We start from the raw sequence: 26,429 nt of genomic DNA on the forward strand, positions 1-26,429 counted from the left end.
AAGTATTAACGTAACATTCAGAGAACTCCCAGTCTAAAGAATTGCATTCTACTTGTTGAATACCCTCCCACGATCAAGGGCCACAAGGATGCAAGGTAGTGAACCATCTCCACTGGACGGCTCACTTTTCGGGCTGTCATTAATGGCGCCGCTCATTTGGCCTACAAACCAAAAAAAAAAGAAAACTACTATGTACAGCTAGCCAGAGAAACAAAACGAGTTCTGTGTTCTATCTGTGGATTCTTCTGCGGCGTTTTGCGGTCCCCGCCTTTTGGGTGGTGACTATGAAATTGAGCCAAGCAGGCAGCATTAAGTTGGCCAGGCCAAGGAGGAAGTTGCAGCGCAATTATGCGGAGGCAACGCCCGCCGATCCCAGGCAGCAGCAGTAATTTCAAGGCTCGGTGGTAAGTGCCATCTAGTGATACATAGGTGCTTGTGGGAACGGCGCTCAGAGTTCGAAATCTTTGAGATCATTGTCATCGAGTTGTTTCGCATTTCAAGTATTTGTAGGCCTCTGACACCTCAACACACACACAAAATTCAAAAGTGATTTCTTGCCGACTAAGAGGCCGCCATGCCAACCTTAAAGTTGCGTATCGGTCTGCCCTCGAGGCGAACGATGGGCAGCATCTGCATCTGCGGAGCACTCGCCTCCATCTCGGGCCTGGCCTACATGCGCTGGCGACTGGAGGATCGTGTGCGCCAGACGGAGTTCTACCAGTTGGCCATCCAGCAGCTGCGCCAGCACAGTGGAGCCGTGGGTCTGCTGGGCGAGCCCATCAAGGAGTCGGGCTTCAATCTGTCCAACGAGAAGAATCGCTGCGACGAGGACAAGGCTCAGCTGCAGTTCCATGTCCAGGGACCCAAGGACAGGGGCACCGTCTATTTCTGGGCCTCTAACAACCAGAAACAGGGCTGGCTGATCGATCGCCTGGAGCTCGAGACGAGACAGAATCCGAACACACGCTACCTGCTCAAGAAGCCCCCGAACTACTCGCTGCTCAGCAGTGATGGTGATCCGGATCCCCCTAATGCCGAGTCCGCCGAGGAATCCCAGCAGCCGCAGACGCCGCTCGAGCCGCAGGAGCAGATGGAGATGGAGGACAAGGAGCAGGAGCCGACAGTCCACCAGCACCCGAGTATTCAGAACAATCCTCCGCAACAACTGCATCAGCAGCGGGGTCAGGAACCAGTGCCCCACGTTCACACGGCGGAGGGCTGATCAAACCGGGGCAACTCTCAGGAAGAGCTTTTAATTTTGGCCTCAAATATCTATATTATAATTCAATTACCCAGTGCTTTCAGTTGATCCAACTAATTATTCATTAAAGTATATTGGTTTATAGTTACTTGGTGCATTTGGTATTGAACTTGAAACAAGATATTTTGTTACTTCAAGTAACTAAGTCAAATTGACCACAAAATGAAAATTTCTTTTTACAAGGAAATCGCATAAATAACAATGTCTGTGTTCTAGAACCAGTGAAGAGGAAAAGTTCTAATTTACTTGAAACGATTTTTGCGCTTGAATGCCACTCACAGAATTTCAGCAATGACATTATTTTGTTCTAGCATTTGTTGGTCTGGCAAGAGGGTTGTGTAAAATGAGATAAATTTGATTTTATGTAGATATTTGCTGGCTATTCTTAGCAGTCTAGTCTGTTGCCTTTCTTTGAGAAGCGGCATTTACAAACGTATGAGATTTAAAATAAATAACTGCCACAAATTTTTTGGGGGGACCCTGAAAACATGTAGAGCAAAACTCTGAAACGATTAGGGGGGCTTTTGATACGAAAGACCTGTGTCAGCTATGCTTTTCGAGATGCAGGCATGCGGAAAAACTAAACAAACCATGTAGGAAAAACTGAATTTATTGTATTTACCATTCGGGCAATGTTTCTACTTAGATACGTTTGCAATCTCCAATACTCCTAACGTAGTTTATTGCTTCATTTGGGGCGCTATCTGGGGTGCGTGGTAATTAAATTCGTGATTTTTGTAGTTTCTTTTCATTGCCAGTTTCCCGCCTTTTTATTCGTGGCAATTTTTACCTTCCTCGAGATGTTATTAAAAAGATAATCGCAATCTTAGACATTTTATTTGCCGCTTTTTCCCTCTTCATTTCGTGGAAATTAAATAGCGGCAGAGGAAGGGGCCAGCTTGCTACTTCTTGTTACCTTGAGCGTTCAACAAGGCAAGACAAGGAAGCAACAACAAGTCACAAGCAATTAAGGCACACAAACTTAACTCCGAGGTCAGGCAGGTGACCACCAGTAGTAGTCCGGGGCACTGGAGATGGGAGATGGGTAGCTTTTGTTTGGACAATTAAATTCGGCTCGAGGAAGGAGAAATATTCATATCTTTGTGCGTGCGTTTGCGAAAGGTCGCTGCCGCCTTTGTTCACTCGGTCATTAAGAATTTGATGCAGCAAATTGAATGCAAATGCCATTTATTGCGATTTAGTGTGTTAGCTATTGTGTTCGTTATGCCATTCATTCTCATTCCGCAGTATACAAATTATGAATGATAAAACATTGTTCGGCAAGCAAAGTAAATAGATGAAAATCCAGAGCAGAACAATAACATTATTTGATACAATTACCACTTTATAGTTCAGGATTTTTTAACATCCTATTTGCAACTATTCATTTGTTTTTTTAAAGCTCAATTATCTAGGTCATAAAGAGCTGTTTGCAAGTTTAACGAACTCTCTACAATAAACTTTTAATGTATTCGCGCTTATCTTATATTCATTAGCTTCCTTTCGAGTATCTTTAATTTGCTTAGCGAAAAAAGCAAATGAATTTGAAATTACATGGAATGTTTTCGAATGAGTATAAAACAATACAGTCGAAAGCAAACCGAAAGTCATTGCGAGAGAAATCTGTGCAAATGAAGAAAAGGTGTCAAGAACTTTATTGACAAGCAGTCCTCAAGCTGCCAGGCATTCGAAGAACCGAAGAACCATCATACAAAAAACCCAGACCGCGACCCAAAGATCTCAAGATCCCAAGAAAACCCGTGTAGGAAGCAAAAACTACGAACAAAACGCCAAACAAACTTCAAACGTGACAAACAGTCAGATGGAAAAAGGCACAAATAGCTTTTTTTCCATCTGGCAAATGAAGTACGTGAAAGTTTTTACAACTGGGCTGGCTCATTTTGGTTCATTTTTTAATCCAGTTTAATATTGGTTCGGTTTCGCTACTTGTCATAAAAATCGACCGGACCAATCCACACTTATTGAGTTCAAAGTCACACGATCCGGCCGCGTGCAATGCGATTCCAATACAAAAACTAGTTCCCCATGTGGGGGCAGCAGTGAATGAAGTAAGCGATAGGTCGACATACTTTTCGAACTCACTGTCATTGGCGGCGAGTAAATGGAGCAAAAGCGACATCGCAACAGGGAGCTTATAAGGCAAGTTGGGTAGGAAAGCGACTTAATTAGTGCTGGTTGGTATATTATTTAACACTCTAATTGGCATATCACTTTGTAAACGTATAGTTTCTAAGATTACTATGCTACACTATTCTAAAGTGATATCCTAAATATTCAAGACCTCTGAACCTAGACTATTCAAAACTTGGTGGCCCATGTATACACATTTCCACTATTCCACTTCACGTTTATGGCCCAGAAACTCATTTGCAGCTGACACAAACGGCGATGGCAGTCATCCAAGTCAGTTGCAATGAGCCACTGGGCGAAATGGAAGTGGCCAGGCTGGCTGGCTGGCTGGCTGGCTGGCGGAGATGGGTGGTTGGCCACAAATGCCAGCCATGGTCAATATCAGACGCCGACGAAGAGGTCTTCGGGCCATTCCAGAAGACATACATATAATGCGGAGGAGCGACGTGGAAAACGTGTGACACAAAATATCACTCTCATTTGGCGATGATGTTGCTGATAATCATGACTGTGCGGCGGGGAATAGTGACGGTTGTAGTAAGGCAATTGCATTTATGTGGATAGTGACGAATGTCAACGGCACACGCTAATTAAGGTTAATGAAAACGACAAGCTGGGCTCAACAAAATAAAGCATGACAACAAACTGACGGCGGTGATTAACGACGACAGCTAACTAAATTGGTAGTCTTTATGTTTACTGCCGGATAATCCAAATATTGGTATTACCTTGTCCCAACTAGCGAAATTAACATATATCTTTTTGTTTCGCTGGTGTCGGCGTCGAAAGTTTTCGATTTTACTTATTTTAAATTTGGCACGTACTTCTGTTCAATATAAATTAGGACCACAACAGACCGTAATCTCAGTAAAATATTAGTTTTTTACTTGAAACAGATATTTACAGTAGATGCATTCAATAGCTAAGCGATTGTGGCAGAAAACTAATCTTCAGATTGAGTAAGACAAAATAGCAAACACTTACCTAATTTATTTTGCTAGTTACTGAAAAGACAGAGAATAAGAATAATTAGTCATATGTAATAGATGTAATTAGTCAATTAGTCATATTCTATAAATTCCATATGTTGTGCAATCTTAAACGTACTTTTAAGTTAGGTAACTAGTTTTTAAATGTATTATCATATCCGTATTTTCGCCAAAAGCAAGCTAAGATCCCCAGCACTCTCGCATGCAATGCAAACAATGGATTTTGGGTTAGCTACACAATGTATCTGAAATAGGCCTCCGGCCAATTTCTACGCAATGCAGACGAACCGTTAAGATCTGCTTTAAACTGCAATTCAGCTGCATTTGGTCTGTTTAAAAATTGATGCGCCAAGGAACACAAAGACGGTGTAGAGTAAAGCAAACTGCCTTTCTGCACAGCACATTTTCCCCGTCATCGTCTGCTGAATAAACGGTGCCCTGGGGATGCAGTGCAGCCAGGACTCCCTGCCCCAAGTTATTTGCACGTTAGCAGGTGTGTACTTCGGTCTCCTTGAGAGGAGTAGGCGGAGCTGGCTGAAAGAAAAACAAAGCAATTCAACGCTTCTTTGTACCTAAGAGGTTTAGCCTGTAAGTTTGCAAATGCTTTTCACCCATTTTTGCAAGGATGATAGTTGGAAAACAAATGCAAATTTGTTCCGTTTCATGTTATTTGAAATAAGTAATTCGTGGTCACACATTGTGCAGCAATTTTATACTTTTATAATGCAAGATGGTTTTCTTAAAAGCCGCTTGACTGTACCTCCTTGCTCCCCATTGAATCCATAGAAGGGCTCAACCCAGCTCAGCTCAGTTGGTCCTCGCCACTTGACTTCTCGAGTGGTGATAGGATTACGGGTGGGGTTGTTGCAGCCAGAGCAAACTCAACAAATAAAGTCATTTATCTGTTTTGTCTAGAGACATGGAGGAGTTGGATGCACCCAGGCCGAGTGGAAGCCATAGGTCAAGAGCACTGTGGTTGAATAATACGATTTTCCTAAAGTTCCTTGGAGTGGAAACTTTAAAAATGCAGATTTACTTAAGGTAGAGAAATTCACTACAATATTAATAAAAATCAAATGAACACAATTTTAAATTCTGGGTAGCCATAAGCAAAAGTAATATTTTCTTTGCAATTTTCACAGATATATACCATGTTAACTGTCGCAAATAACTTACAACCAGTAACTCGGAAAATTTGTGAAGGAGAGCCCCGCACAAATGTGCGCATAACTCTTTCCAAAGATCTTAAAGCACAAAAGGACCAAGTTCCAGTACCTAGCTACAAATTTCAACAAACGCTAACACTTAAAAAAAAAATGCAAACATCATGTAGCTAGCTTATGATAACACTTTAAACAACACAATATTTATAAAACACAAAACAAGCTGCACAGCATGCACTTCGTATTTTAAAATATTTAGCAAGCCATATGACGCTTTCGCAGGGTCAGCCAACCATCGAATCCTTAATATATTCGAATGGCGGGTTGGGGGCAAAGGACCACAGCCTCAGCTTCTGCCAACTTGTATGTCCGGAAGGCAATATCTGAATTCAGGTAACTGCGACGCTCAACCAAACGCCGCGCACAATGCAAAATTTATTAGGTTTGGCGAGGGAAAACCGAAGGATAGTAAAGTGGAAACTCAGAGAGATGCCCTAGAATTGGAAAAGAAATCCAACTATGCTACTGCAAATGAAGATTACAAAAAAACCAATCAATATCCGGAACTGGAATATGAATAATGTTTTCCCTTTTACTGCTACCTTAATTAAAAGTAGAAGCAGAACTTTAAATGTACAAGCAAACACGATTTTATTAATATTTACATTTTTACCTCCAAAGGATATACATTATATATAAACCCCAAGATGCATAATAGTTAGTGTGTTCAGAAACGGTGTGGTATTTAGAGCCAGGAAAACCAACAACTGCAGGCAAGTCGATTCCCGCGGCATTTTGCCCACTTTTGGGCATTCTGTATTTTCCGTTGCATCTGTGGTAAGGACTATGAAAAGGTCCTTGCATGGCTTGAACCAATAATAAAAACCAAACGGCCCTGATTTGTACTTGAATAGCCGAAGATTAAGCAAGTGTGCCAGGCTCACCGTGGCATAAAAAAGGTTTTCTCGGCTATTCCGATAAAATTGGACAATGCTCTACACTAAAAGAAAAAATAATACTAAAAGAGTATCCTGACCCCAAATTGCTGCTCAAACTTGTAATTAAATTAGCTGCAAATGAACCATAGACCAACAAATCAAACCACCTATAATGATCCCATTGCATGTACATTGCAGACAAATTTGTCTGACGCTCGTAATTTTAATTAACAGAGCAAATAAACTGTGCGTTTCCCCCGAGGGAGCATTCGCTTGGCTAATGGAATACGTTGGGACGACGGGCAATATATACTATATAAATATATAAACTAGGGACTCACATAAAGGTACCGCCAACCAGAACCCAACGGCGGAGTAGAGAAATAAAAGCGAAATTGGATTTGTCGAATGGCTCTGGGTGTTGAAAATGAATCTCTGGTCGAAAGCTAATTTAAATTAGCGTATTTCATAAAGTTTTTTCACTAAAAAAAAACCCGAAAAAAGTATCGCAAGCCCTAGGAAAACTTAAAACGAAAATGTCCGAGTGAAGTTAGTCGCAGGCAGAAGGGAAAGTGTCTGCTAAGTAGAATGCTTAACACAAGTGCACTTAAAATTGCATTCAAAATTAATTGAATTTCCAGCAGCGCAGTCTGTAGACATAATCAGCTTCATTTTAGTAAAGGGTTGAGTTGCCAACACCCAAAACTCTGCCAAATAATTGGTCTTCAATAAAAGATAACTATCCTGAAAAACGGTTGAACATTCCATAGCATTCACTAATTACAAACGATATTTTTTGCTGGTATATAAGCGTGTATACATCAAGACTTATTAGTAACTGAGTTGTTTACCCTTTCGTTGATAAGAGAGCATTTTCCAAGAACTTGTAAAACACACCATGTTGTACATTTGATTTCTGCAGCAATTGAATTTGGCTACCAATTTGTTAGATAAGCTATCTTGGAATTTGAACAAATCAGAATCGTGTTTTGACATTGTACCAAAAACAGCCGTTTCTTAAGTGGCACGATAAAAGACCAATTAAAAAGTGCATCAAACTTCAAACAGCAAACTGCTTTTAATTCCTAGAGCCAGTCAAGAGCTCTTCAGAATTAATTGCACTTGAAAAAAAATACGCGTAAACAGTTTTGCGAAATTAATTATTGGTTTTTATATAAGCTGCATAGAGTATTAAAGGATTATTGCACTTAAGCACAAAAAGGGGTTGGCTTATACATAAATACATACAAATTAATGATTGAATGGAGTATAAAAAGTTTAAAAGACCCATTTTATCGCCTATTAAGGCGGGTGTTGCGTGGAAATTTAACAGAATTGATAGCAAGTGATTTGAAGGTTGCCGTTGGCCAAAAGATTAGATTAAAAAACCGTTACCTACATAGCTAGAAAATTCATTATAAATGCGTGCTTATCAAATCATTAAATAAAGGCGTTGAAAAGTTCAGAAGAATAGAGATTACTCAACGTGAGAAAGCAAAATCTTAAGGATGTGTGTTACCACCTATATATTGCAGTGTTTTATATTTATATTATATATTTATTTGCAATATAAAAAAGTAAGTAAGTAAATAATTCACTGACAATTTACGGAGCTGAGTAGGAAATTACTGCGAATTTCAATTATACTTGGCACTTTGTATGTAAATTGAATGGACTGATAAATATTACACACGCATTCGTGCCCGAGGCGGCAATCAGTCAAAAAAAACCTTAAAGATGGCCAAAAGCAGTGGGGCCTTAAAAATACATATGACAAACGCATGAACAGCCCAAGGCAAATAAAAATACAAAAAACCCCACGAACATTGAAGATTCTGACGGGGCTAACTCGATTTGCATATATTTCTCTTTCCATATGACACATCTGCCTGTTAATTTCGAGCATTTTAAAACGAATATTCGTCTTAAAGAGATGATTGCCCTTTTTGTAAGCTTTCAATTCCGGAAATAAACGATTTTTAAATGAAGTTATTTTTGTTTCACACCGAAACAAAGTGGTTTGTGAAAACTTTCTCAATGACCGTCTAATCATAATAGTTATCAAGTCTTACCCCAAATATTTTCCAATTAACAAAATCATATTACACGGTGAACTGGGCAGGTTTTGTTTAATTAAGCACTATCGCAATCAATCTTGCAAGGCATCATCTAATTTTCAAGTCCATTGTATGTGAAGTTTCAGTTGCGTTTCAAAATGCAGGAGGCTGTGATGACAAAAGATGGTCTTTGACACGCAACCAACGAGATAATCTCGTAGTAATTAGTTAATTAGTTAGTTAATTAGTAGCATTTCACATTACATTAGAGCCAGGAAACTTCACTGGCGAAAGGAAATGCGATGAATGTGCAAGGTGCTGCAAAGATAAAGGAATCATCATCATCGGCATCATCATCATGACATTGGGGATGTGGCATGCTGCAAATAACATCGAGTCAAACCAAAAACTCGTGTACGAAAAAAGTTCGAATACAAGTGTCAGGCGTGAAAGAAGCAAAAACAGGACGCCCCTTCTGTTTGGGCAAATGTTGGGTCCAAATTACACAGATAGCATTACAAATACACAGGGATACATTTTTTGAGGGAAAACTTTTCGTTTTCCTAATTCACGCCTGTCACTTTTCGCGTCAAGCGGGACGAAGTAAAAAAAAGTGACAAGCTGACACTGAAAGCGCACTTGAGTTCAATATAAAATCGAATTTACCAAAGGCATTTTTGATGCCAACAAATGGCTAGGTAGTACCCCATTTGTGGTCCTAGTTAAGCTCCTCTGAACCGTATCTTGAATAATAAAAAACAAAATGGCAACCGTTCTGCGGATAAGCTGTAACTTAACTTGGCTAAAATGACTTTGGCCACCATTATGATGAACCATTGGCGGGTTCGGCGGTTTACGAGGATTTAGGTTGTAAATGGCTTTTAAAGTTCATTTTAAGGTAAAAGTATGGCCACGTTTGACAGCAGCTAGCTGGGTGTACTTAAAAGTAGGGAATAGGTTACGACTAAATAAACTTTCCAGTCCGATACTCAAACTTGTTTCGTTGGGAATTTTCGATGTACTGGCGGGCAGTGGCTTTTCATTCCTTCTATCTTTCTGCTGACCATTTGGAGCTTTGACTCCCCGTTAAATCTGGCCAAAATAAAATGGACTATTTTTATTCAACTACGGAAACTCGGCTGCCCCTTCCCGTGACCAAAATTGATTTATGATGTCTGCCACACAATCGCATTCCATGGAGCGCTGAAAGTTATGCAAAATCAGCTTGTGGCCCACAGGGCGAATTACCATTTGGTTTACCCGCAACTCCGTTTATTGCGCCCCATTCCAAGTGGGCGTGGCACGGGGTAGGTGTCAGCTTCCTGCCACTGGGCGTGAAAATTCGACGAAACTACGTCACACTTCCAGTTCCGTCGCTTTTGGCCATACTTTTTTATTAACAATCATAATTCATATTTATTAATGTGCTCAATTTGTTGTTAATGACATTACCCGCCTCAGGGGCCGCGATCCTGGTGCTTGCACAAGGATCCATTGTCGACACCCAGCTGCTGTCATGATTTTTTCGCCTCTTAACTGCGCACGGATGTTTGGCAAGCAGGTCGTAATGAATGACTCCTATCGAGGTGGCATATTGATTTACCGGCTGGATGGATGCTTCAGTGAGCCAATAAAGGAGTCCAGCTATCCAGGGGTAAGCCTATGATAGTCTTATGATAGTATAAACTACTATTTAAAAGGCTTTCAATAAGCATTTTGAATGAGTTTTCCATATATTAAAGTGGATATGATAGATAAAATCTTATTACAAGAAAACTGAATTATTTCTGTAGGAATAAGGTTTTTTCATGTTTTTTTATATTTATGCGTCAAATTGAGGTTTTAAAAACAGGCTCATTTTGCAGCATTTTGGTCAAGGACATTTTCATATTTCATACAATGCTTATCCTTTTAAGCAGCTCGCAGTTCGCTCATGCTAACGAGTTAAAATAAAGCTCTCTGGGACACACATTAAAAGGCCACTACAACAGCAAGTGAACAAAAGAAAATAATTAAATAAGTACCACTAAATCTAGTAGGGGAAAATATGAATCTTTAAATGGCAGGCATTAAATATGCACCAACAAAAAATCAGTTTTTGGCCAGAGTTTTACATATCATAGATTCTGATAACTTTTTTCGAGCCCGTATATTTTGGTAACAATGAAAATGTGCTTTTGGTTCACTAAATTACTTAGAGAATATGCACATTGTCCCATTTTTAAACAGACTTCCCGCAGCGAGCGTTGAAATTTGTAAAGATTTATTCCTACCCGGTTTTAATGAGTACTCAAAGGCAAAAATAAAGTGGGTGGGTAGTTCATTAAGGCAATTTGTCAGTACTTGTATGCGCATCAAGAAACTTAAGTACGTTGGCATATTTTTCACAGGCAAAAAAGAGAGACAACTGAAAAGGCAATGAAAAACAAAGGAAAATATTTCGTGCACGTTGAGTACGAAACTATTTAAAAACCCCAACATACATTGTTAACTTAAACGCCATTAAAAAAAGGTAATTATAAAAGAATTTAATATTTAACAAATGACACAGTGGTTCAGTCCTTTCAGACTCTATTGTTGCACGTCCTATTATACCTTTCCGAACATTTTGCCATACTAATCGTTATGTCCTTACCGCTCATTCAATTTTCAATGGCGCTTAATAAATTGAATAGGTTCCCGACCTCTCCGTTCAATCAAATGAACAGATCGCCGGCCGAAGGTCCATTCTATGCCTATCCATTCAGCCTCCTTTACCACTCTGCCACACTATTGATTTAAAAGCCACAAGCGCCCTTGTTCTTTGCCTGTGCGTGAGTAAAAGCTTTTAAGTAATCAAGCACCCAAGAATGCAGTTCAAAACTAAAATGTGTTTTTCACTAATTCACTTAACAAGGAATCCAAGCCGAGTTGAGGCAGTGTTCAAATCCCATCAAAGGTGGTGCCGGGCGTTCACGAGTCGGATTCTTAGCCAGCTTAGCTGGGGACAATAAGTGATGAAATTGGTTTCCACTAAGGACTTCCCGTCCATGGCCCGGGTGCCACAGTGGTCACATGGTGCTCACGTCCTTGTACACACAGGCACACAGGCACAACACAACCTCAGCAGCACATTCACGAACAAAAGCCGGTGGCCCAAGTCTATGTCAAGTTTGAGTGGCTGCCACACTCCATCACCCAGGGTCCATCCTCCTAGTCTTATCTCTAAGCCGTCTCAAACGCCTGCACTCAGAAAAACGATCCATTAAACACTTTTGAGCATTTGACAATATTAGGAAAGGACTCTCTTGGGCCAACACGAATCTACTCTAGCAACTGCAAGTTTATAAGAAAATGTATTTAACATCTGCGACTTGAAATGCCGGAATTTGCCACATTTTTCTCCACGTACAAAGAAACTGACAACACAGGCGGCTTTTCCACTTGGCATCCAGCCAAAAACTACACACGAGCTGCAAAGACGAAGAGCATAAGTGAGGGGGGTAAAGGCAAACGAATTTTAATTAAATTTCTTTCTTTTCCCCACCGAAGTGCCACCTCTTAGTCGCTTACCATTGTTGGCATATAAATATTAAAATCCAATACTAAGCTTGCATTTCAATTTGATAATTATGTACTATCTTTTGAACTAAACTATGGACTGTTTTAAAGGCTCAATCGAGTTTAGAGGAAACCCAGTCAAAACAAACAATAATAAAGCAATAAACAACAATAGCAACAGTCTGACTTTAGTGAGCAACCCTTTTGCATAACAATTAGGCAACTCTGGCAGAGCCAACCAATGATTTGTGCAAATGCCTTTGACGTCGCCTTCAAGTTCTTCACTTTTTTAGCCGACAAACATTTTCTCTCGTCGCTTGAACTGTATACATTTGCATAATAATTACAACTAAACTTTTGCTGCTCGAGCATGAAAAGCGACGCTTATGAGGAAAAAGTACTGCATAAATACGGCAAGGCGCCTGAATTCAGGCAATTCGTCCTGATGAAAATATGTCATTCTAATTGTGTCATCTAGTATCTTTATACGTCTGCAACTCTAGACGCATCTTCAATTTATGATTTAATTTTTAGTTGCTATTATGTTTGTAGTTATACAATATAGTTCTTTCCTATTTCTCTAAAATCGTACTTCGTTAGTATGTAGATATATAAGAAATTGTATAAATTTAGATATCCTTGAAAGTTAAATATCTATAGAAGCGAAAAAAAAATGGAAATTGCTATTAAAACTCATTTCAGAACACATTTGGCGTTAGACCAAAACAAATTTGTTAACTAGGTGTAAAAAATTGCATTAGCTTGCTAAAATGAAATGCACTAAAAGATCAAACTAATGGATCTATTTACAAGTTGTTTATAAACAAATATATCTTTGAGTCTGGTTAATATTATCCCAAAGTTCGTTTGTAAGCGCAACATAAAAAGCAATGAACCAGTGCTGCCTAACCTCCGTTTTAGCGCGTTTCCCCAGTAAACTGACTTTCGTTGAACCCTCATCTAGGTGTTAGGACCCACAAGCACAACTACAGCCCTTTAAACAACCCAGTTTCCCTCGCTTCAATTCAATCAACCATTAAGCAACCGACCGGGCAACCCAGCGCTTGTCATGCTGGCGATGACATGGCCCCTGGCCGTGGAGAAAGGTGTCAGAACACCGCACACGGGGCGCACCTGTCCAGCTCCCGCTCCCAATCCCAATTCCGAACCCAATCCCTATTCACCGCCACCCTGCCCGGCGGAATACCCCTGGCCGTGACTGACTGACGGGACTGATGGTTTTGCGTGCCCAATTGTTAGAGGAAGTTGGATAAACATTTTGTTGCCCTACAGTTGTCATGACAAAGCTAACTGCCCCATTTCATATTTGGCCTAAACAAGAGAAACCGGCAACACAACTTAGCGCTTGATGAGCACATTAACAAAATGTAGTAAAATAGGAAAGCAAAAGATATTAATACCAATTAGTGGAAGTTTTGAATAACCTTGAAGTTCAATGCGTGACAGAGAAAGTTCAATTAAAGAAACAAAAACTTTTAAAATTCAAAAATTTATTAATAAGTCCCGAAATTTTCTTTTTCAAAATAAACTTTTTATAATAATTTTCCAATAATAAAAGCGCTTTGAAATATCATGAATAAGCTGTTAGCAGTGAATTGCACACCAGACTTTCTTGGTTTCCTAACTTAGGATGGACGTTTCAGTTGACTGATTTCTAAGGTCTGGGTCTTGGAAAGTGTAAAACGCAAACCAAAATCAAATGAACAAAACTGCTTATTTGCGGTTAACCACAACACGGTAATTCAATACCGAAAAGGAATCCAGGAAAAGGCTTACGAACTTGCTAACCCAGGTGGACTACAAAACCTCACGCCTTTCATTATTTACATTTGAAAGAAACTAAATTACTTATTTATATAAAAATATTTAAATATTGGAATTCATATATATTCAAGTAAATAAAGAAACTAAAAGTGTTTAAAATCGGGTTTCTTGTCAACCAGTGTAATAAATGCTGTTGCTCAAGATGATTCAGTTGTCTCCATGACAAACAAAATTTGTGTAAATGCATGTGAGCTTTGATGTTACGTCACTTGTAGGTGGGTGACCCCCTGGGGGTGTCATTTGTATTTCAGAAGTCACCAAGCGACGTATGGAATTTTCAGGTCAAAAGGGGCAGAGGATAAATTGATGAAATAATAATTTCAATTCAATTTAAAAAACTTAAAATACAGAAAATGGTATTTTACCAAAATGTGAGTGGCAACCTGGCAATATGGAGAAATTATCCAGAACTTATTGTTCTTAAAAAGCATTTTTAATGTGTGAAAAACTAATTTCCACTGTTTATTTATCGAAAAGCTTTGAAGTGCATAGGCACAAATCACCCATCTGGAATTTTCTTGTCAACGATTATAAACTTCCGCTTGAATCTTGTGTATTCGATTGTTTCTCTCGCTCTTTATCTAAAAACCAGAAATCTTTCCGAGCTAATCGCATCCAAGGTCCTATGTTCTACGTAATCCCAACACCGCAATGCGTTGCTATCGCCTTAAATTTACCAAGTCCCTTACTATAGTTTCTTATCTACAATGTGCGACATCAGATATCAGATACTGAGTCCTGTGATGCAGAAAACTGCTCTACTTGTTTTACTACACAAATATTCGCCATTATTGAGAAAAACATTTGTTTAGTTTAGTTATCGTTTGATTACCCAGAAATGATCGAATCATACTAATGGAGTAAATAAGCACGTGTTTATCAAGTATAAATATTTAATAATAGGGCGAAACACATGGAACTAAACGCTCAATCTGTCGTATAATTGGCAAATATTTTATTAATAAACAGCAACACAACAAGTTAAGTAGATCGTGTTAAATTGCCCGTTCGAATAACTTCGCAGCGAATTGTTGATTTTTTACGTACAGCTCATGTCTATTTTTATAAAAACTTAAGATCCATGTACTTCATAAATTTCATAGAATTGTCAGATAACAATGAAAAGACAGTAGTGCTTATAACAATGTGAAATATACAATTATCTAATACAATTCCCCCTATATTTAGCTCTTTTCGACACCTAATTCTATTTTTAATTGTCGTGCGCATAAATTAAGTTATATATTTTCGAGCGTTTGCTAAGTGACAATATTTAGCCACAAACGAGGATAAGATTTATGTGGACTCCGGCGATTTAATGAGCTGTTTTAAAAGAAAACAAATGCCAAACAAATTTTTAATGGGCTAACAAATGTGTTGTTAATGTGAAAATTAAAACGCGATTGGAAAATCGAATTTATCAAATTGGCAGAAACCAAATTGCCTACGAATAAAAAAGAACTAGTTATGATTATGCCATAGATTCGATAATTATTGCCAAGAATGTTATCAATCTTATTATTCTAGTGGTCTAGGAACCGCATGATTAGCGTCCAAGGAAAAACCCATAGATGACGACAATCATGGGAAATTTTAAACAAATTATAGAAACATTATAAATCTTGATGTAGTTACGATACAATATCTTGAAAAACACATAAAGTTGGTCTGTTATGAGTAGCAAATTTCATAAAAAAAAAGGCGGAAGACGAAAAAAATGGGCGAACAATAGCGCCAGTTAGGCATGATGTATTAAATAAATTTTTCTAATTGTTAAATATTATTATCGCACTTACATCACACACACACAGCGAGGCGATTTTCGATTTCTGTGTTGCTGCTGCTGATGATGATTTAGATAATTTCTTTATTTCGATATTTGCTGGTGGCCGCACGAATTTGAAATTTGATTTCTTTTGATTTGGCTTTGTGTTTCGTATTTTGTTGATTTTTTGGCTGCTCTTTTGGGCGAAACGAAAAGAAATCGCGCTGATATTTCTGCTCTACCTGCCGTTTGTTGTTGCTGTCGCCTCGCTTTGCTTTGCTGACCGTTTTCTATGAATGAAAGAGGCGCTGGGCAAAAGCAACAACTGCAACAAAGCAGTAAAAAAAAAAAGACGTGAGAGGCGTGACGCGACAGCAGAGAAAAAAAACCAAATTAGGGAGAGGGGGGGTGAAGGCGGGGCAAAGCGAAATGTAACGAAACGGGTTTTCACATAGTTTGTAGCACAGTGTTGTGGCCCTGGAGAAAGAGAAACGGAGGAAACACGCAAAACAGAACGAGAAACTTTTACACTGGCCAACAAACAGTGTGCGAAAGGGTGTTGGAAAGGGGGGGGGGGGGGGGGGGGAGGCGCGGCAGGGCTCAGCTGATTCTGATTGGGATTTTCGGGCATGCCACATGCAGCGGCAGCAACAGCAACAACAACAGCCTCCCACTCTCGCGCTCTCTCACTCGGTCGCTCTCTTTGCTGCAAATCGAATTTTTTGTTGTTTATTTAGGTGACGCTCGCACACATTGGCAAACATTTCAATCCACACTTGTTTTTCCTTCTTTAGCCCCGATTCCACGGCGATTTGTGCACTTCGCTGCCGTTCGTCGATCTTTATTTTATCCCAATCTTAATCTTTATTTTTATCCCAGACTGGCTGGCTGGCTTTCTCCGCACCGCACAAGCACACACACTCCTCGACACACTCGCACACACCTTGATGCGCTCCTTTGGCGAGCCACTCATTTGATTTAAAGGCCTTTTCCGATTGGCACGCGCGTCCGCCACCCGCACACACGCGAAAAACACGACCGTTTCGCTCGAAGTCTCGAAATCGAAAAAGTGGAAAAGCCTACAAAAAGTCTGTGGCATTTCGGTCGCCAGAGAGCGCTTTGCGCGCTAAGAGAGGGTTTAAGAGAGCAGCAGCATGCGGTATTTAAGGATATTTTTATACTCCGGCTGCGTTCACACTGCTGCAGCATGGGTTGGTGAACAAATAACGCGCGGTTGTTGCACACACTAAGTTGATCGAAATGCAAAACTTAATGGGCTATTCACACTGATTTCATTTGAAATTATGTTTGATTTCGTTACTATAAAAAAATATGTTAAAGATAACTTTTACTATTATCGCAGGCTCAAAGAGATATTTATAAAAAATACCTCTTTGATCTAATTTATTATTTAGCCAGTTGTTTAGTTTTGGTTTCCTTAAAATGTAGCTACCATATAAGTTCGTCTTAAAACAAAGTTTTTAATTTAACTCAACTTAAATTTTGCGAAGACGATTGTTTATACAATTTACACTTATGACGCTAGAGAAAGAACGTTTGAGAAATTATAATATCTTCGGTTCGCTATGCTGCTGCTTTGTACGTCGAGTGAATTAGACCTCTGTGTCTAAGAAAGGAACGAATTGAAAAACACACACAGAGTCGAGCGTCGCGACTCTATTCCCTACTTAAAGCTATAACTGCCTTACCACGTGGTGCTAGTAAGCGGGATCAGGGTTCCAGCTTGATGGTCGTCGGCTGTATTAACGCCAGCAGTGCCTCCTGCCGCTCCATATACGCCAGGAAGTTCTGCTTCATGGCCAGGAACTGCTTCTCCTTGTGCACCAGCGCCTGCAGACAGGCGTCGTTCTGCTGCTCGAGCATATTGTTCTCCTTGCGCAGCTCCTCCACTATTGCCATTGTGATCTTGCCCGAGTACGGCAGTATACTACGTCGGCCTCGTCTCCTTTTGCTTGCCGAACGTTCGGCTTCCGCCTGACCGCCGTTCGTGTGGCCTCCATATGGCGCATCCTCTGGCTCGGGCAGGATGTGGTTGGCAGACGTGAGAGGCGCCCGCCGTATGACACTTTCGGCAGCAGCTCTCTGCAGGTAGTGGCTAGCCGCAATTTCCAGCTGCTCCACTGTGGGCTTGTGTTCAATCTTCACCACCTGGTGGTAGTCGTCTTGCAAAGGCTCTGTTGGTTGGTCTGAGGGTTGGTCATCGAGGAAGGTGCATCCCTCTGCATCGCGCTCGAATTTCAGCTGGGCGGACGAGGTGAATAGCAGTGGCGGCAGGGCGGGCAAATCCACACGTGCTGTCGCACGGATCGTCTCCAGCACATTACGGATATGGAACAACGCGGACGACGGCCAGGCAGGAGAGAAGAGGCAATCGATCAGCGCGTAGAGACGCCAGTCATTCGCGAAGTTCGCATTGCTTCCCACGCGGTTGCGATCGTTCCTGCAGAGGAGTGGAAGGAGATATTAGCACTGGGAATAGACTCGAGCAGCTGCTGCGCCTCACAAATACTTGTTGCGGTAGCTGTTCATGCGACGGCGAGCCTCCTGCTTGTTGAGGCGAACGCCGTTCTGCTGCAGGCCGTGCGCGATCTCCCGGAAAATGGGCAGGTTGTCCGTGTAGGAGGGTATGGCGTGCAAGTGCTCGCGCCACAGCCGCAGCAGCATGGCCTCCTCCAGTGACGTGTAGTAGCGCAATCGCAGGTGCTTCTGGCCGCTCATATTCCGTTTAAATTCAATTTTGTGGAATCGCTATAATCCAAACATTTTCGTACGTGACCAAGGACCAGGCGAGGGAGGCGTGAAAATACCAAGAACGCTTTATCGCAGCGGGTGCCGAAAAATATCATAAAAGGTTTAAATTTACTTAAAAAGCTCTTTAAATCGGGAACTAGCTAATAATTTATGATTACTTAATATTGTAGTAGTATATACATTTAAGTTAACCAAAGCTGCATTTTATTGATATGCTACTAAATGTATTTTTCTTGAAACTGAATTTGTATACCTTTAGATACACGGTACAAGATACAATATATAAATCGTGCGGAGAATTTGGTATATTACTTATTTCTGGAAATCCGCTCTTGAAAATTCCCTGCAGAGTTGTCACCCTGAAGCATGGGCATTTTCGGCGTTCTCGCGCCGCGCGGTCACACTCTTCTGTGTATCAAAACTGTTGTTGATTTTTTGTGCAGAAAAACGGCTCTTGGCTTCTACCATTCTACCAGGGCGTCGCATTGTGTAACTCGAGTGGAGGTCGCATATCCAAAGGCGCCATAACAGGGAAACATCTGCGGGAGCAGAGCAGGAGCCGGTGCAGAGCAGTCGATGGACTACGAGAAACTGGCGTTGAACGCGGGCGGAAGCGGCAGCGGTGCCGAGCAGGATTTGGGCATGTGCGGTGGTCAGGAGCTGCTCGATGGCAGGGGCAAGGAGAAGTCGCGTCGCTACTGGACGCCCAGCGAGGAGGAGCGCCTGTACGAGATCTGGGGTCGCGACAACTGGCGCCTGACGCGCACCGGCAAGAACACCATCTTCTTTGGCCGGTGGGCCGAGGAGCTGCGTGACCGGTTCGCCGTGGACGTGAAGCCCGAGGAGATCCAGATGAAAGTCAACCAGACCAGGGCCAAGTTCAGGTAGGTAACCGTTTAGACACTTTGCTATACCGGGCGAACTAACTGGTTTCCCTTTTAAGGCAAGTCAAAAAACAGCTGCAGGCGGATCCTTCGAGCCATGCTACGCGCTGGAAGAAGTACGACATCATCAATCGCATCCTGAAGAACCTGCACAGGCCCAAGAACGCCGATCCGCTGCCGCCAGAGGCGCTGCTCAACAACCGCGACATGACACCGCCCCGGGATGATGCGTCCGCCGAGCAGTTGCAGCAGCAGCAGCCACAGCAGCAATCCGTTCAGCAGCAGCAGCAGCAAGGCTTGGGACTGGCCGGTGAGCCGAGCACTGCCACCTTTTACAATAGCAGCAGCAATAGCAATCACGGCAGCAGCCACAACAACAACACCAGCGGCGGAATTAGCTTCAGCACGGAGCTGTTCACGGACCAGTACGACGAGGTGGTCAAGCAGGAGTACGAGGACGATGAGTACCGCTCCATTCCCTTTCAGGAGCAGTTGCAACAGTATTCACCAGCCGAGCCGGCTCAGCTGCTCGAGCTGCAGACGCCACAGCAGCAGCAACAACAACAGCAGCAACAACAGCAGCAGTTCCAAGCAAACTATGAGCCGCAATTTCAGCAGCAGCCGGCTCAATTCACTAACAACAGCGTCATTAGCACTGCGGCCACATCGACCGTCAACCACCAGCCCATTACGGCGGTAGCCTATATCAATAGCAGCAATAACACCATCAGCGTGGCCACAAACGCAAACGGAGGAATGCCAGCGCCGGTGCCCGCACAGGTATCAGCACCGGTTCCGGCTGCAGCTCCAGTTCCGACCACCAACAACGCCGTAGTTGGCGCCTCCCCCGTCCCTGTGCCACGGAAGCGCGGTCGTCCATTCGGATCTGTGAATCCCCCACACGCAGAATCGCTGGAGGTGCTCTACATGGAGGAAGTTAGGCGAAAGAACCAGCTGCTCTACGAACAGACCAAGATATGTCGGCAGCGACTGGAGCTGGAGGAACGCAAGGTCGACCTCATGCAGACCTTCTTCCCCAAGTGTCTCGAGCAGCAGGCGCAGATTCTAAGCCACGTCATTCAGCTTCAGCAGCGCAATCAACATCCTGCGGCCCAGCGGCCGCAGTGAACTTTTCCGACTTTTCTATACCTAAATTTTGGACCGCAGTGCATGAACATTTGTTTTCAGATACTGGGTTGCTGCAACATGCCGCTTCGCAGGCTGATCGGTGCCACGAAACTTAACAAAAAAACATGCAACACTGTTTGTAAGATTAAAAATAAACTTAAATAATAAATATATTTAAAACACGAAAATCGCTGGATTATTGCTTATTTTTATTGGTTTTCGCGTTTTGGAAGCTGAAGGGCTATATTTTCACATTCGATTTCTGCGAATTTGTATTATAATATTATTGGGAGCAAAGAATTTTACAATTATTTAATAGAGCAATAATTTAACATTTAGGCAATAAGCACCATATGCCATATAAAATTTTAAGATTCATTTAACAGCGCTACAAAGTATGCAACATTTGAAAGGAGACCCTATGCTTAAATACATCCTTGTGATGGAATGTTAATGTTAATAAAATCAACACGATCTTTAAAAGTGTATACAATACAAAAACAAGCAATCTTTACCAAATAAGAATTATAATAGGGAACCCCTTCTCAATCTTTCTTTGAAGTTAGAAATCGAAAGTAAAAATCTTTGTTAACTTTTCTTTTAAAGCCGTGAAGGTAGACGCCCTCCAAATGTCAAAACATTCTACATTAAAGTATGAAATCTATTTAAGAAGCTGTATTAGAGGGATTCGACTATGAGATGCTCACTATTCACTTGTTTTGTGCCAACAAAACCGTGATGCTTATCTATATAAAATAGTTTATAAAACAGCTAACAGCAAACAACAGTTAATAATCTGAAGGATGTATCTTGTGCTTGCATAGTTTCATCGCAAAGAGCTAGTTCTTAGGAATGTAAAGTCTTTATGAATTAGTACTAATGAGTGTCGCTTCCCCTTGTTAAATGGGGTCTTTCGCTATGGTTTTCCCTTCATTGGCCACTAATTAAATATAATCATTTACGCTCAGCAAAGCCAGCTCACTCGCTTTTGAGATGCCGAGCACTCCGTACTTGCTTCCAACATTAGATTCAGTTTAAGTCAGCTATGCACGGTGGATTTAGCTTGAGTGCCTGGTTGCTGTTGCTCCAATTAGCGTTAGGATCTGTTTCCTCAGCAGACGCGAAGTACGGAACGCGAGTGAAAAGCCCGTGGAAATTAAGGCAGTCACTCTACGGCTTGGGCAGGCGATTATTGGCTTTTAATGGCAGTTGGCTAACGGGTAAGCCACTTAAAATTAGTTCTGATAAAGAATTAAGTTAATAGGGATTTATGTAAATATTACATCAAAACCATTATAAAGAAAGTGTAAGGAAAGTGTGATCTTTGTTGTCAAGTGTAAGTTCTTAAGAGCGCTATAAAACTGACGCCATCTGGCAACGCCGCGACGCGCTCAACAGGTGGCTCTCGCCCGCTCTGTGTGTGATTGTAATTGATTTCTGATTTCTGCTCCGACGACTCCGGCTCAGTTGCATTCTAGCCGCGCCGACGAGTGTTGCGTGTTGCGGACTTCGCAGAGTGACAAGTTGTGATCAACGATCTACGTTTCAGGGCGGCATTCAACATGGCAATTAATCCGCTGCTGATCGCAGCCCTTGGCCTCTTCATCACCGTTTGTCCTCGTCCGTCGACGGCGCGGCGGTCATCGGACGGGTGGAGGACGCGGAGGGCAACAAGACGGCGTGGGAACTAACGGAAGCTCTGTACGGCACCTCGGGGCTGCGGAGTTTCAATGGCACCTGGATAACAGGTTCGTTGCTCATCAATCCCATCGGTTCGACGACCCACCGTTTCTTGTTGTTGTTCCTCTATCGCACCACCTTGTTTTTATTTTGAGGCGGCTATCACCTAGAGCATCACCCGCTGGGAATTATCATCTTCTTGGGGGGAATTAACATCCGGGGAATTCCTACCGCGGGTGCTCCGACCCTTATCAATGGGCTAATTTACGTATATTACGGCTGGGCTATTCTTTCCCCCTTTTATAGTAATACACAGAAGAAAAGAATAAACTTAAACCTATAATACTTAACACTTTGAAATCAAGAAAACTGGCAAAACTTACATTTTGAGCTTAAGTTTTGGCTAGTTAAGTTAGTTAGTTACATTTAATCTTATCAAGAATGAATTACGATCATCATTTTGAAGCTCGATAGTATGATTATTGTGTGTTTCTTATCTGCGACCTTTGGTTAACCATAATGGCAGTGTCCAGATAATAGAAAAATCTAAGATTTGCCTTCATTTTGAATTTCCAGGTTATATCATTAATTGAACTCGATGATTTATTTGACAATTTTAGAACTTAAAGTAGGATTATAATTCCACGGTTCTTCTTTAAAGAAGGGCATTCGCCGCACATTTTGGAAATTGGCGCGATTCCAGATTTCTCCAACTTAACTTTCGACTCACCAAATTTTTAGTTGCCTCTTTTCTGGCGTAATTCCAGATTCAATGACACGCTTTACTTCAAACAGCTGCCATTCGAACTTGTATAAACTTAAATAGTTAGCTAGGGTATTTGTATTTGTATATGATATCTAACAAATGCACTTTTGCAGATGAGGAGTTTTACTACACTGCCACCGACCGATCCATTCACAAATTCAATGCGGCCACCAAGACAGATGTGATCTTCCAAAACTCCTCATTTCTGGTACATTTCTCCTCATTAAAGTACTTAGCATACTGCTGAAATGATTGGCATACACTAACGTTGTTTTCAGAACAACTATGTGGGCGCCACCTTCTCACTGTCGCCGGACAACACGAAGATCCTTATCCGGCACAACCTTACGGAAAAGTTCCGCCACTCGTATATTGCGCAGTACGACGTCTTCGACATCGAGACCAACACGACCGTCCAAATCCACAAGGGCGAGAAGCTGCAGTACTGCGGATGGTCACCACTGCGGGATCGCTTGGCCTACGTCTACCTGAACAATGTCTTCATCCACTTAAACGAAAGCTTGGAGATCAGCATCACGAACGACGGCGTGGACGGTGTGGTCTACAACGGAGTGCCCGACTGGGTCTACGAAGAGGAGGTTCTGAGCAGCGGCAGCGCGATCTGGTGGTCATCGGATGGCAGCAGGCTGGCCGTTGGCTTCTTTAACGACACAGAGGTGGAGACTTTCACCTACTTCCTTTACGGCGATGGCGCCACCTTCTATCAGTATCCGCACGAGGAGCAGCTTAAGTATCCCAAGTCGGGCTCCAAGAACCCGGTGGTGAGCCTGCGCGTCTACGAAGTGTCCGACAATGACATGCACAGCATCGAGGCACCCGTGGACATCGTCGGAGACGATCACATCCTGCAGAGCGTCGTCTGGTCGAACTCGACTCACCTGCTAATCACCTGGATGAATCGCCGCCAGAATCTCAGCTCCATTCAGAGCTGCAGCTACCTGGGTGACTGTGTGGAGGTCAAACGGCTGGAGGAGCCCCACGGATGGGTGGACATTACCACGCCCAAGTGCTTCTCCACTGGTAAGAACTGCATCTTCGGCTACTTCATAGACAACTGGCACCAGGTGTGGAACCTGGACCTGGAGACGGGACTCAACAGTTGGCAGTCGCGCGGCAACTTTACGGTTTTGAACGTATATGGCTATGACGAAGCCAGGGACAAACTGTAAGTTAAGGTAGTCATTTTTAGAAGCGAATCCAATTGAAATACTTCTTCTGCAGCTACTACCAGGCCACTTTGCCCGGAGATCCCTCAGTGTACCATGTGTTCAGCAACGATGAGTGCCTTAGCTGCGGCCAAATTGATGCGGATGGTGTGGCCTGTCGCTCCGCTTCGGGCACATTCAGCAAGTCCTTCTCCTACTACACGCTCTCCTGCACCGGTCCCAATCCGAGCTACACCAGGATCTTCGAGGCCTCCACGAAGACACTCCAGGTGGACTGGGAGCCGAATACAGCCTACCGCAAGCAAATAGAGCAAAAACTGCGCCCCAGCTATCAATTCATGAACGTCACCCTGGCCGATGGAAGTATTGGTTACGCCAAGCTTGCCCTTCCGCCCAACTTCGTGGCGACGAAGAAGTACCCACTGATCGTGGTTGTGTACCAGGGACCCAACTCGGTGCGAGTGACCAACGGGTTCACCCTGGGCTACGAGGCGTTTGTCACGACCTCGCGGGAAACGATTTATGCGTATATTGATGGCCGAGGTACGGGTAACAAGGGCAAGGACCTGCTCTTCTCGGTCAACAACGATCTGGGTGATCACGAGGTCGAGGATCAACTGTTCGTCACTCGCTGGATGCAACAAAATCTGGCCTTCGTGGATGCCGAGCGTTGCGGCATTTGGGGATGGAGCTATGGTGGCTATATGACGGCCAAGACCATTGAGAAGGATGACGATCGGATCTTTCAGTGCGGAGTTTCGGTGGCTCCCGTTACCTCGTGGCTGTACTATGGTTTGTAAATCCTTTCTTTTGGTATATAAGCTTTTTACCAGGTTCAATTTCCTATTATAGATACGATTTATACGGAACGCTATATGGGACTTCCCACTGACGATGACAATTTTAAGAAATACAACGAGAGCAGCGTGTTCGGCAACTTGGAGAACTTCAAGAGCCACGACTTCCTGTTGATTCATGGTTCCGGCGACGACAATGTCCACTACCAGCACTCCCTGCTCTTGGCCAAATTGCTGCAGAGACAGGATATTCAGTTCGAGGAACAGGTCCTACAACCAAGCACTTATATTTATCCACAAGTCTAAAGTTTTTGGCACATTTTCCAGACCTACACCGATGAGAACCATCGCATCGGCAATGCTCTGCCCCATTTGTACCATACCGTTGATGCCTTCTGGACCAACTGCCTCAACTTGGATGTCTACGAAGACACTGTGTAGTGAAAGCGACTGTCGTCAGTCTAGTCAAATATAAGTATTTGAAAATTGTCCTTGTCCAAGTTTCCTTAGAAATATTAAATGCTTAAAGTACCAAATTTCAGTTGAAGAAATTAAAGAAATATTAATTTCTTCTTCTGAAAGTTGTTTATGTAATATTAAAATTGTTCTTTCTTAACAAAAATTGAGCCAAAAATAAAAATTGTACCTATATGTATATAAACTCGTTAATGTGTAACCATTTGACTTAATAATTTATGTATCGATAATGGTTGTACTTTAGTTGGAAGGCACCTAGAAGCCAGGAAAGGTATCCATTGTCTACACATCAGACCCAGACGACCTTGAATTTTGCTTTGTTTGCGTCAACTGATTAATGCGATTCGGTTTCGGATTTGCCATGTATCTAAAAACACTCTTAAGGATATTCATTAATCAGCAACAAGGACCAGAGAAAAAAATGGATTCCCGGCTAAAGTTTAAAGCGAAAGCAAGCTCTCAAATAATTTCCGAGCATTCAAGCTGAGCCATCCGGAATAAATCCCCATCACAGCCGGCGCTAATCGGGGTGTCATTCTGCACTGGTGGTGTTTGCTCCTCGGATTAAGTGCCCAACTAATTGCGTATTGTGGCGATCCGCACGCCCAGTGGAGATGTCATGAAAACGAGGCAAAGTTTTAAAGTCTCTCGATTGGCCGAGCATGAAATTTCATTTCGTTTCGCAGATTGTTTAGTCATTTTCAAATATAAATGCACACAATAGCTCTCTATTCTTCAGAAAACATTCAAGTTCTCCTCCGGTTAACTAGTCAATTTTATCGCATTTTATAACCCTAATTATAAGTACATAGAATGAACAAAAACCGCACTTTATGAGCGAAAATGCCAGAGGCCGTTGATATTGGTTTGTGAAAATCAATTAATTAACTTGTGCAAAGTTGAATTGCTTCTTCCCAGGACAGCAATAGACTGAATTATGGAGGAAAAAAGTTGAAATTGTTTGCGACAAATGAAAATTTATGACCTGGATTTTAGAGCAAGGCTCTAGTATATATGACTAAATCCGCA

At 42.2% G+C, this 26,429-nt stretch overlaps 5 protein-coding genes across 7 annotated transcripts in view; 3 read left to right on the forward strand and 2 right to left on the reverse strand.

Moving 5' to 3' along the window:
* Positions 1–16,780, reverse strand: part of LOC6613525 (beta-1,4-glucuronyltransferase 1) — a 32,935-nt gene extending 16,155 nt beyond the window's left edge. For 2 of the 3 annotated variants that reach the window (XM_032727353.1, XM_032727351.1), the window contains exons 1-2: positions 15,741–16,034; positions 4,397–4,416 (exon numbers count right to left, since the gene is read on the reverse strand). The gene's annotated coding sequence lies outside the window, so the exon portion shown is untranslated. Of the gene's footprint in view, positions 1–4,396; positions 4,417–15,740; positions 16,035–16,652 lie in introns of those variants that run through there. The other variant, XM_032727352.1, reaches the window with a different exon arrangement.
* LOC6613526 lies at positions 370–1,305 on the forward strand. The gene has a single exon (XM_002037958.2). It carries the CDS (start codon positions 575–577, stop codon positions 1,220–1,222), a length of 648 nt encoding a protein of 215 aa, XP_002037994.1. The 5' UTR covers positions 370–574; the 3' UTR covers positions 1,223–1,305.
* Positions 16,781–17,096: 316 nt separating the features above from the next.
* LOC6613527 lies at positions 17,097–18,529 on the reverse strand. The gene is made up of 2 exons (XM_002037959.2): positions 18,234–18,529; positions 17,097–18,170 (listed from the first exon to the last, which is right to left on the reverse strand). The coding sequence occupies exons 1-2, from the start codon at positions 18,446–18,448 to the stop codon at positions 17,441–17,443; spliced, it is 945 nt and encodes a 314-aa protein (XP_002037995.1). The 5' UTR covers positions 18,449–18,529; the 3' UTR covers positions 17,097–17,440.
* A 341-nt stretch (positions 18,530–18,870) lies between these two features.
* Positions 18,871–20,681, forward strand: LOC6613528 (probable basic-leucine zipper transcription factor R). Its single transcript, XM_002037960.2, has 2 exons — positions 18,871–19,365; positions 19,425–20,681. Exons 1-2 carry the CDS (start codon positions 19,058–19,060, stop codon positions 20,491–20,493), a joined length of 1,377 nt encoding a protein of 458 aa, XP_002037996.2. The 5' UTR covers positions 18,871–19,057; the 3' UTR covers positions 20,494–20,681.
* A 1,282-nt stretch (positions 20,682–21,963) lies between these two features.
* On the forward strand, positions 21,964–25,584 carry LOC6613529 (venom dipeptidyl peptidase 4). Its single transcript, XM_032726998.1, is given in 7 exon segments — positions 21,964–22,122; positions 22,125–22,241; positions 23,053–23,147; positions 23,218–24,125; positions 24,182–24,918; positions 24,979–25,190; positions 25,251–25,584. Coding segments are annotated over 7 exon segments (2,250 nt in total). The 5' UTR covers positions 21,964–22,055; the 3' UTR covers positions 25,365–25,584.
* The last annotated feature ends 845 nt before the right edge of the window (positions 25,585–26,429 follow it).

The sequence above is a fragment of the Drosophila sechellia genome, chromosome 2L (genome assembly GCF_004382195.2).
Source record: "Drosophila sechellia strain sech25 chromosome 2L, ASM438219v1, whole genome shotgun sequence".
NCBI classification, from domain to species: domain Eukaryota; kingdom Metazoa; phylum Arthropoda; class Insecta; order Diptera; family Drosophilidae; genus Drosophila; species Drosophila sechellia.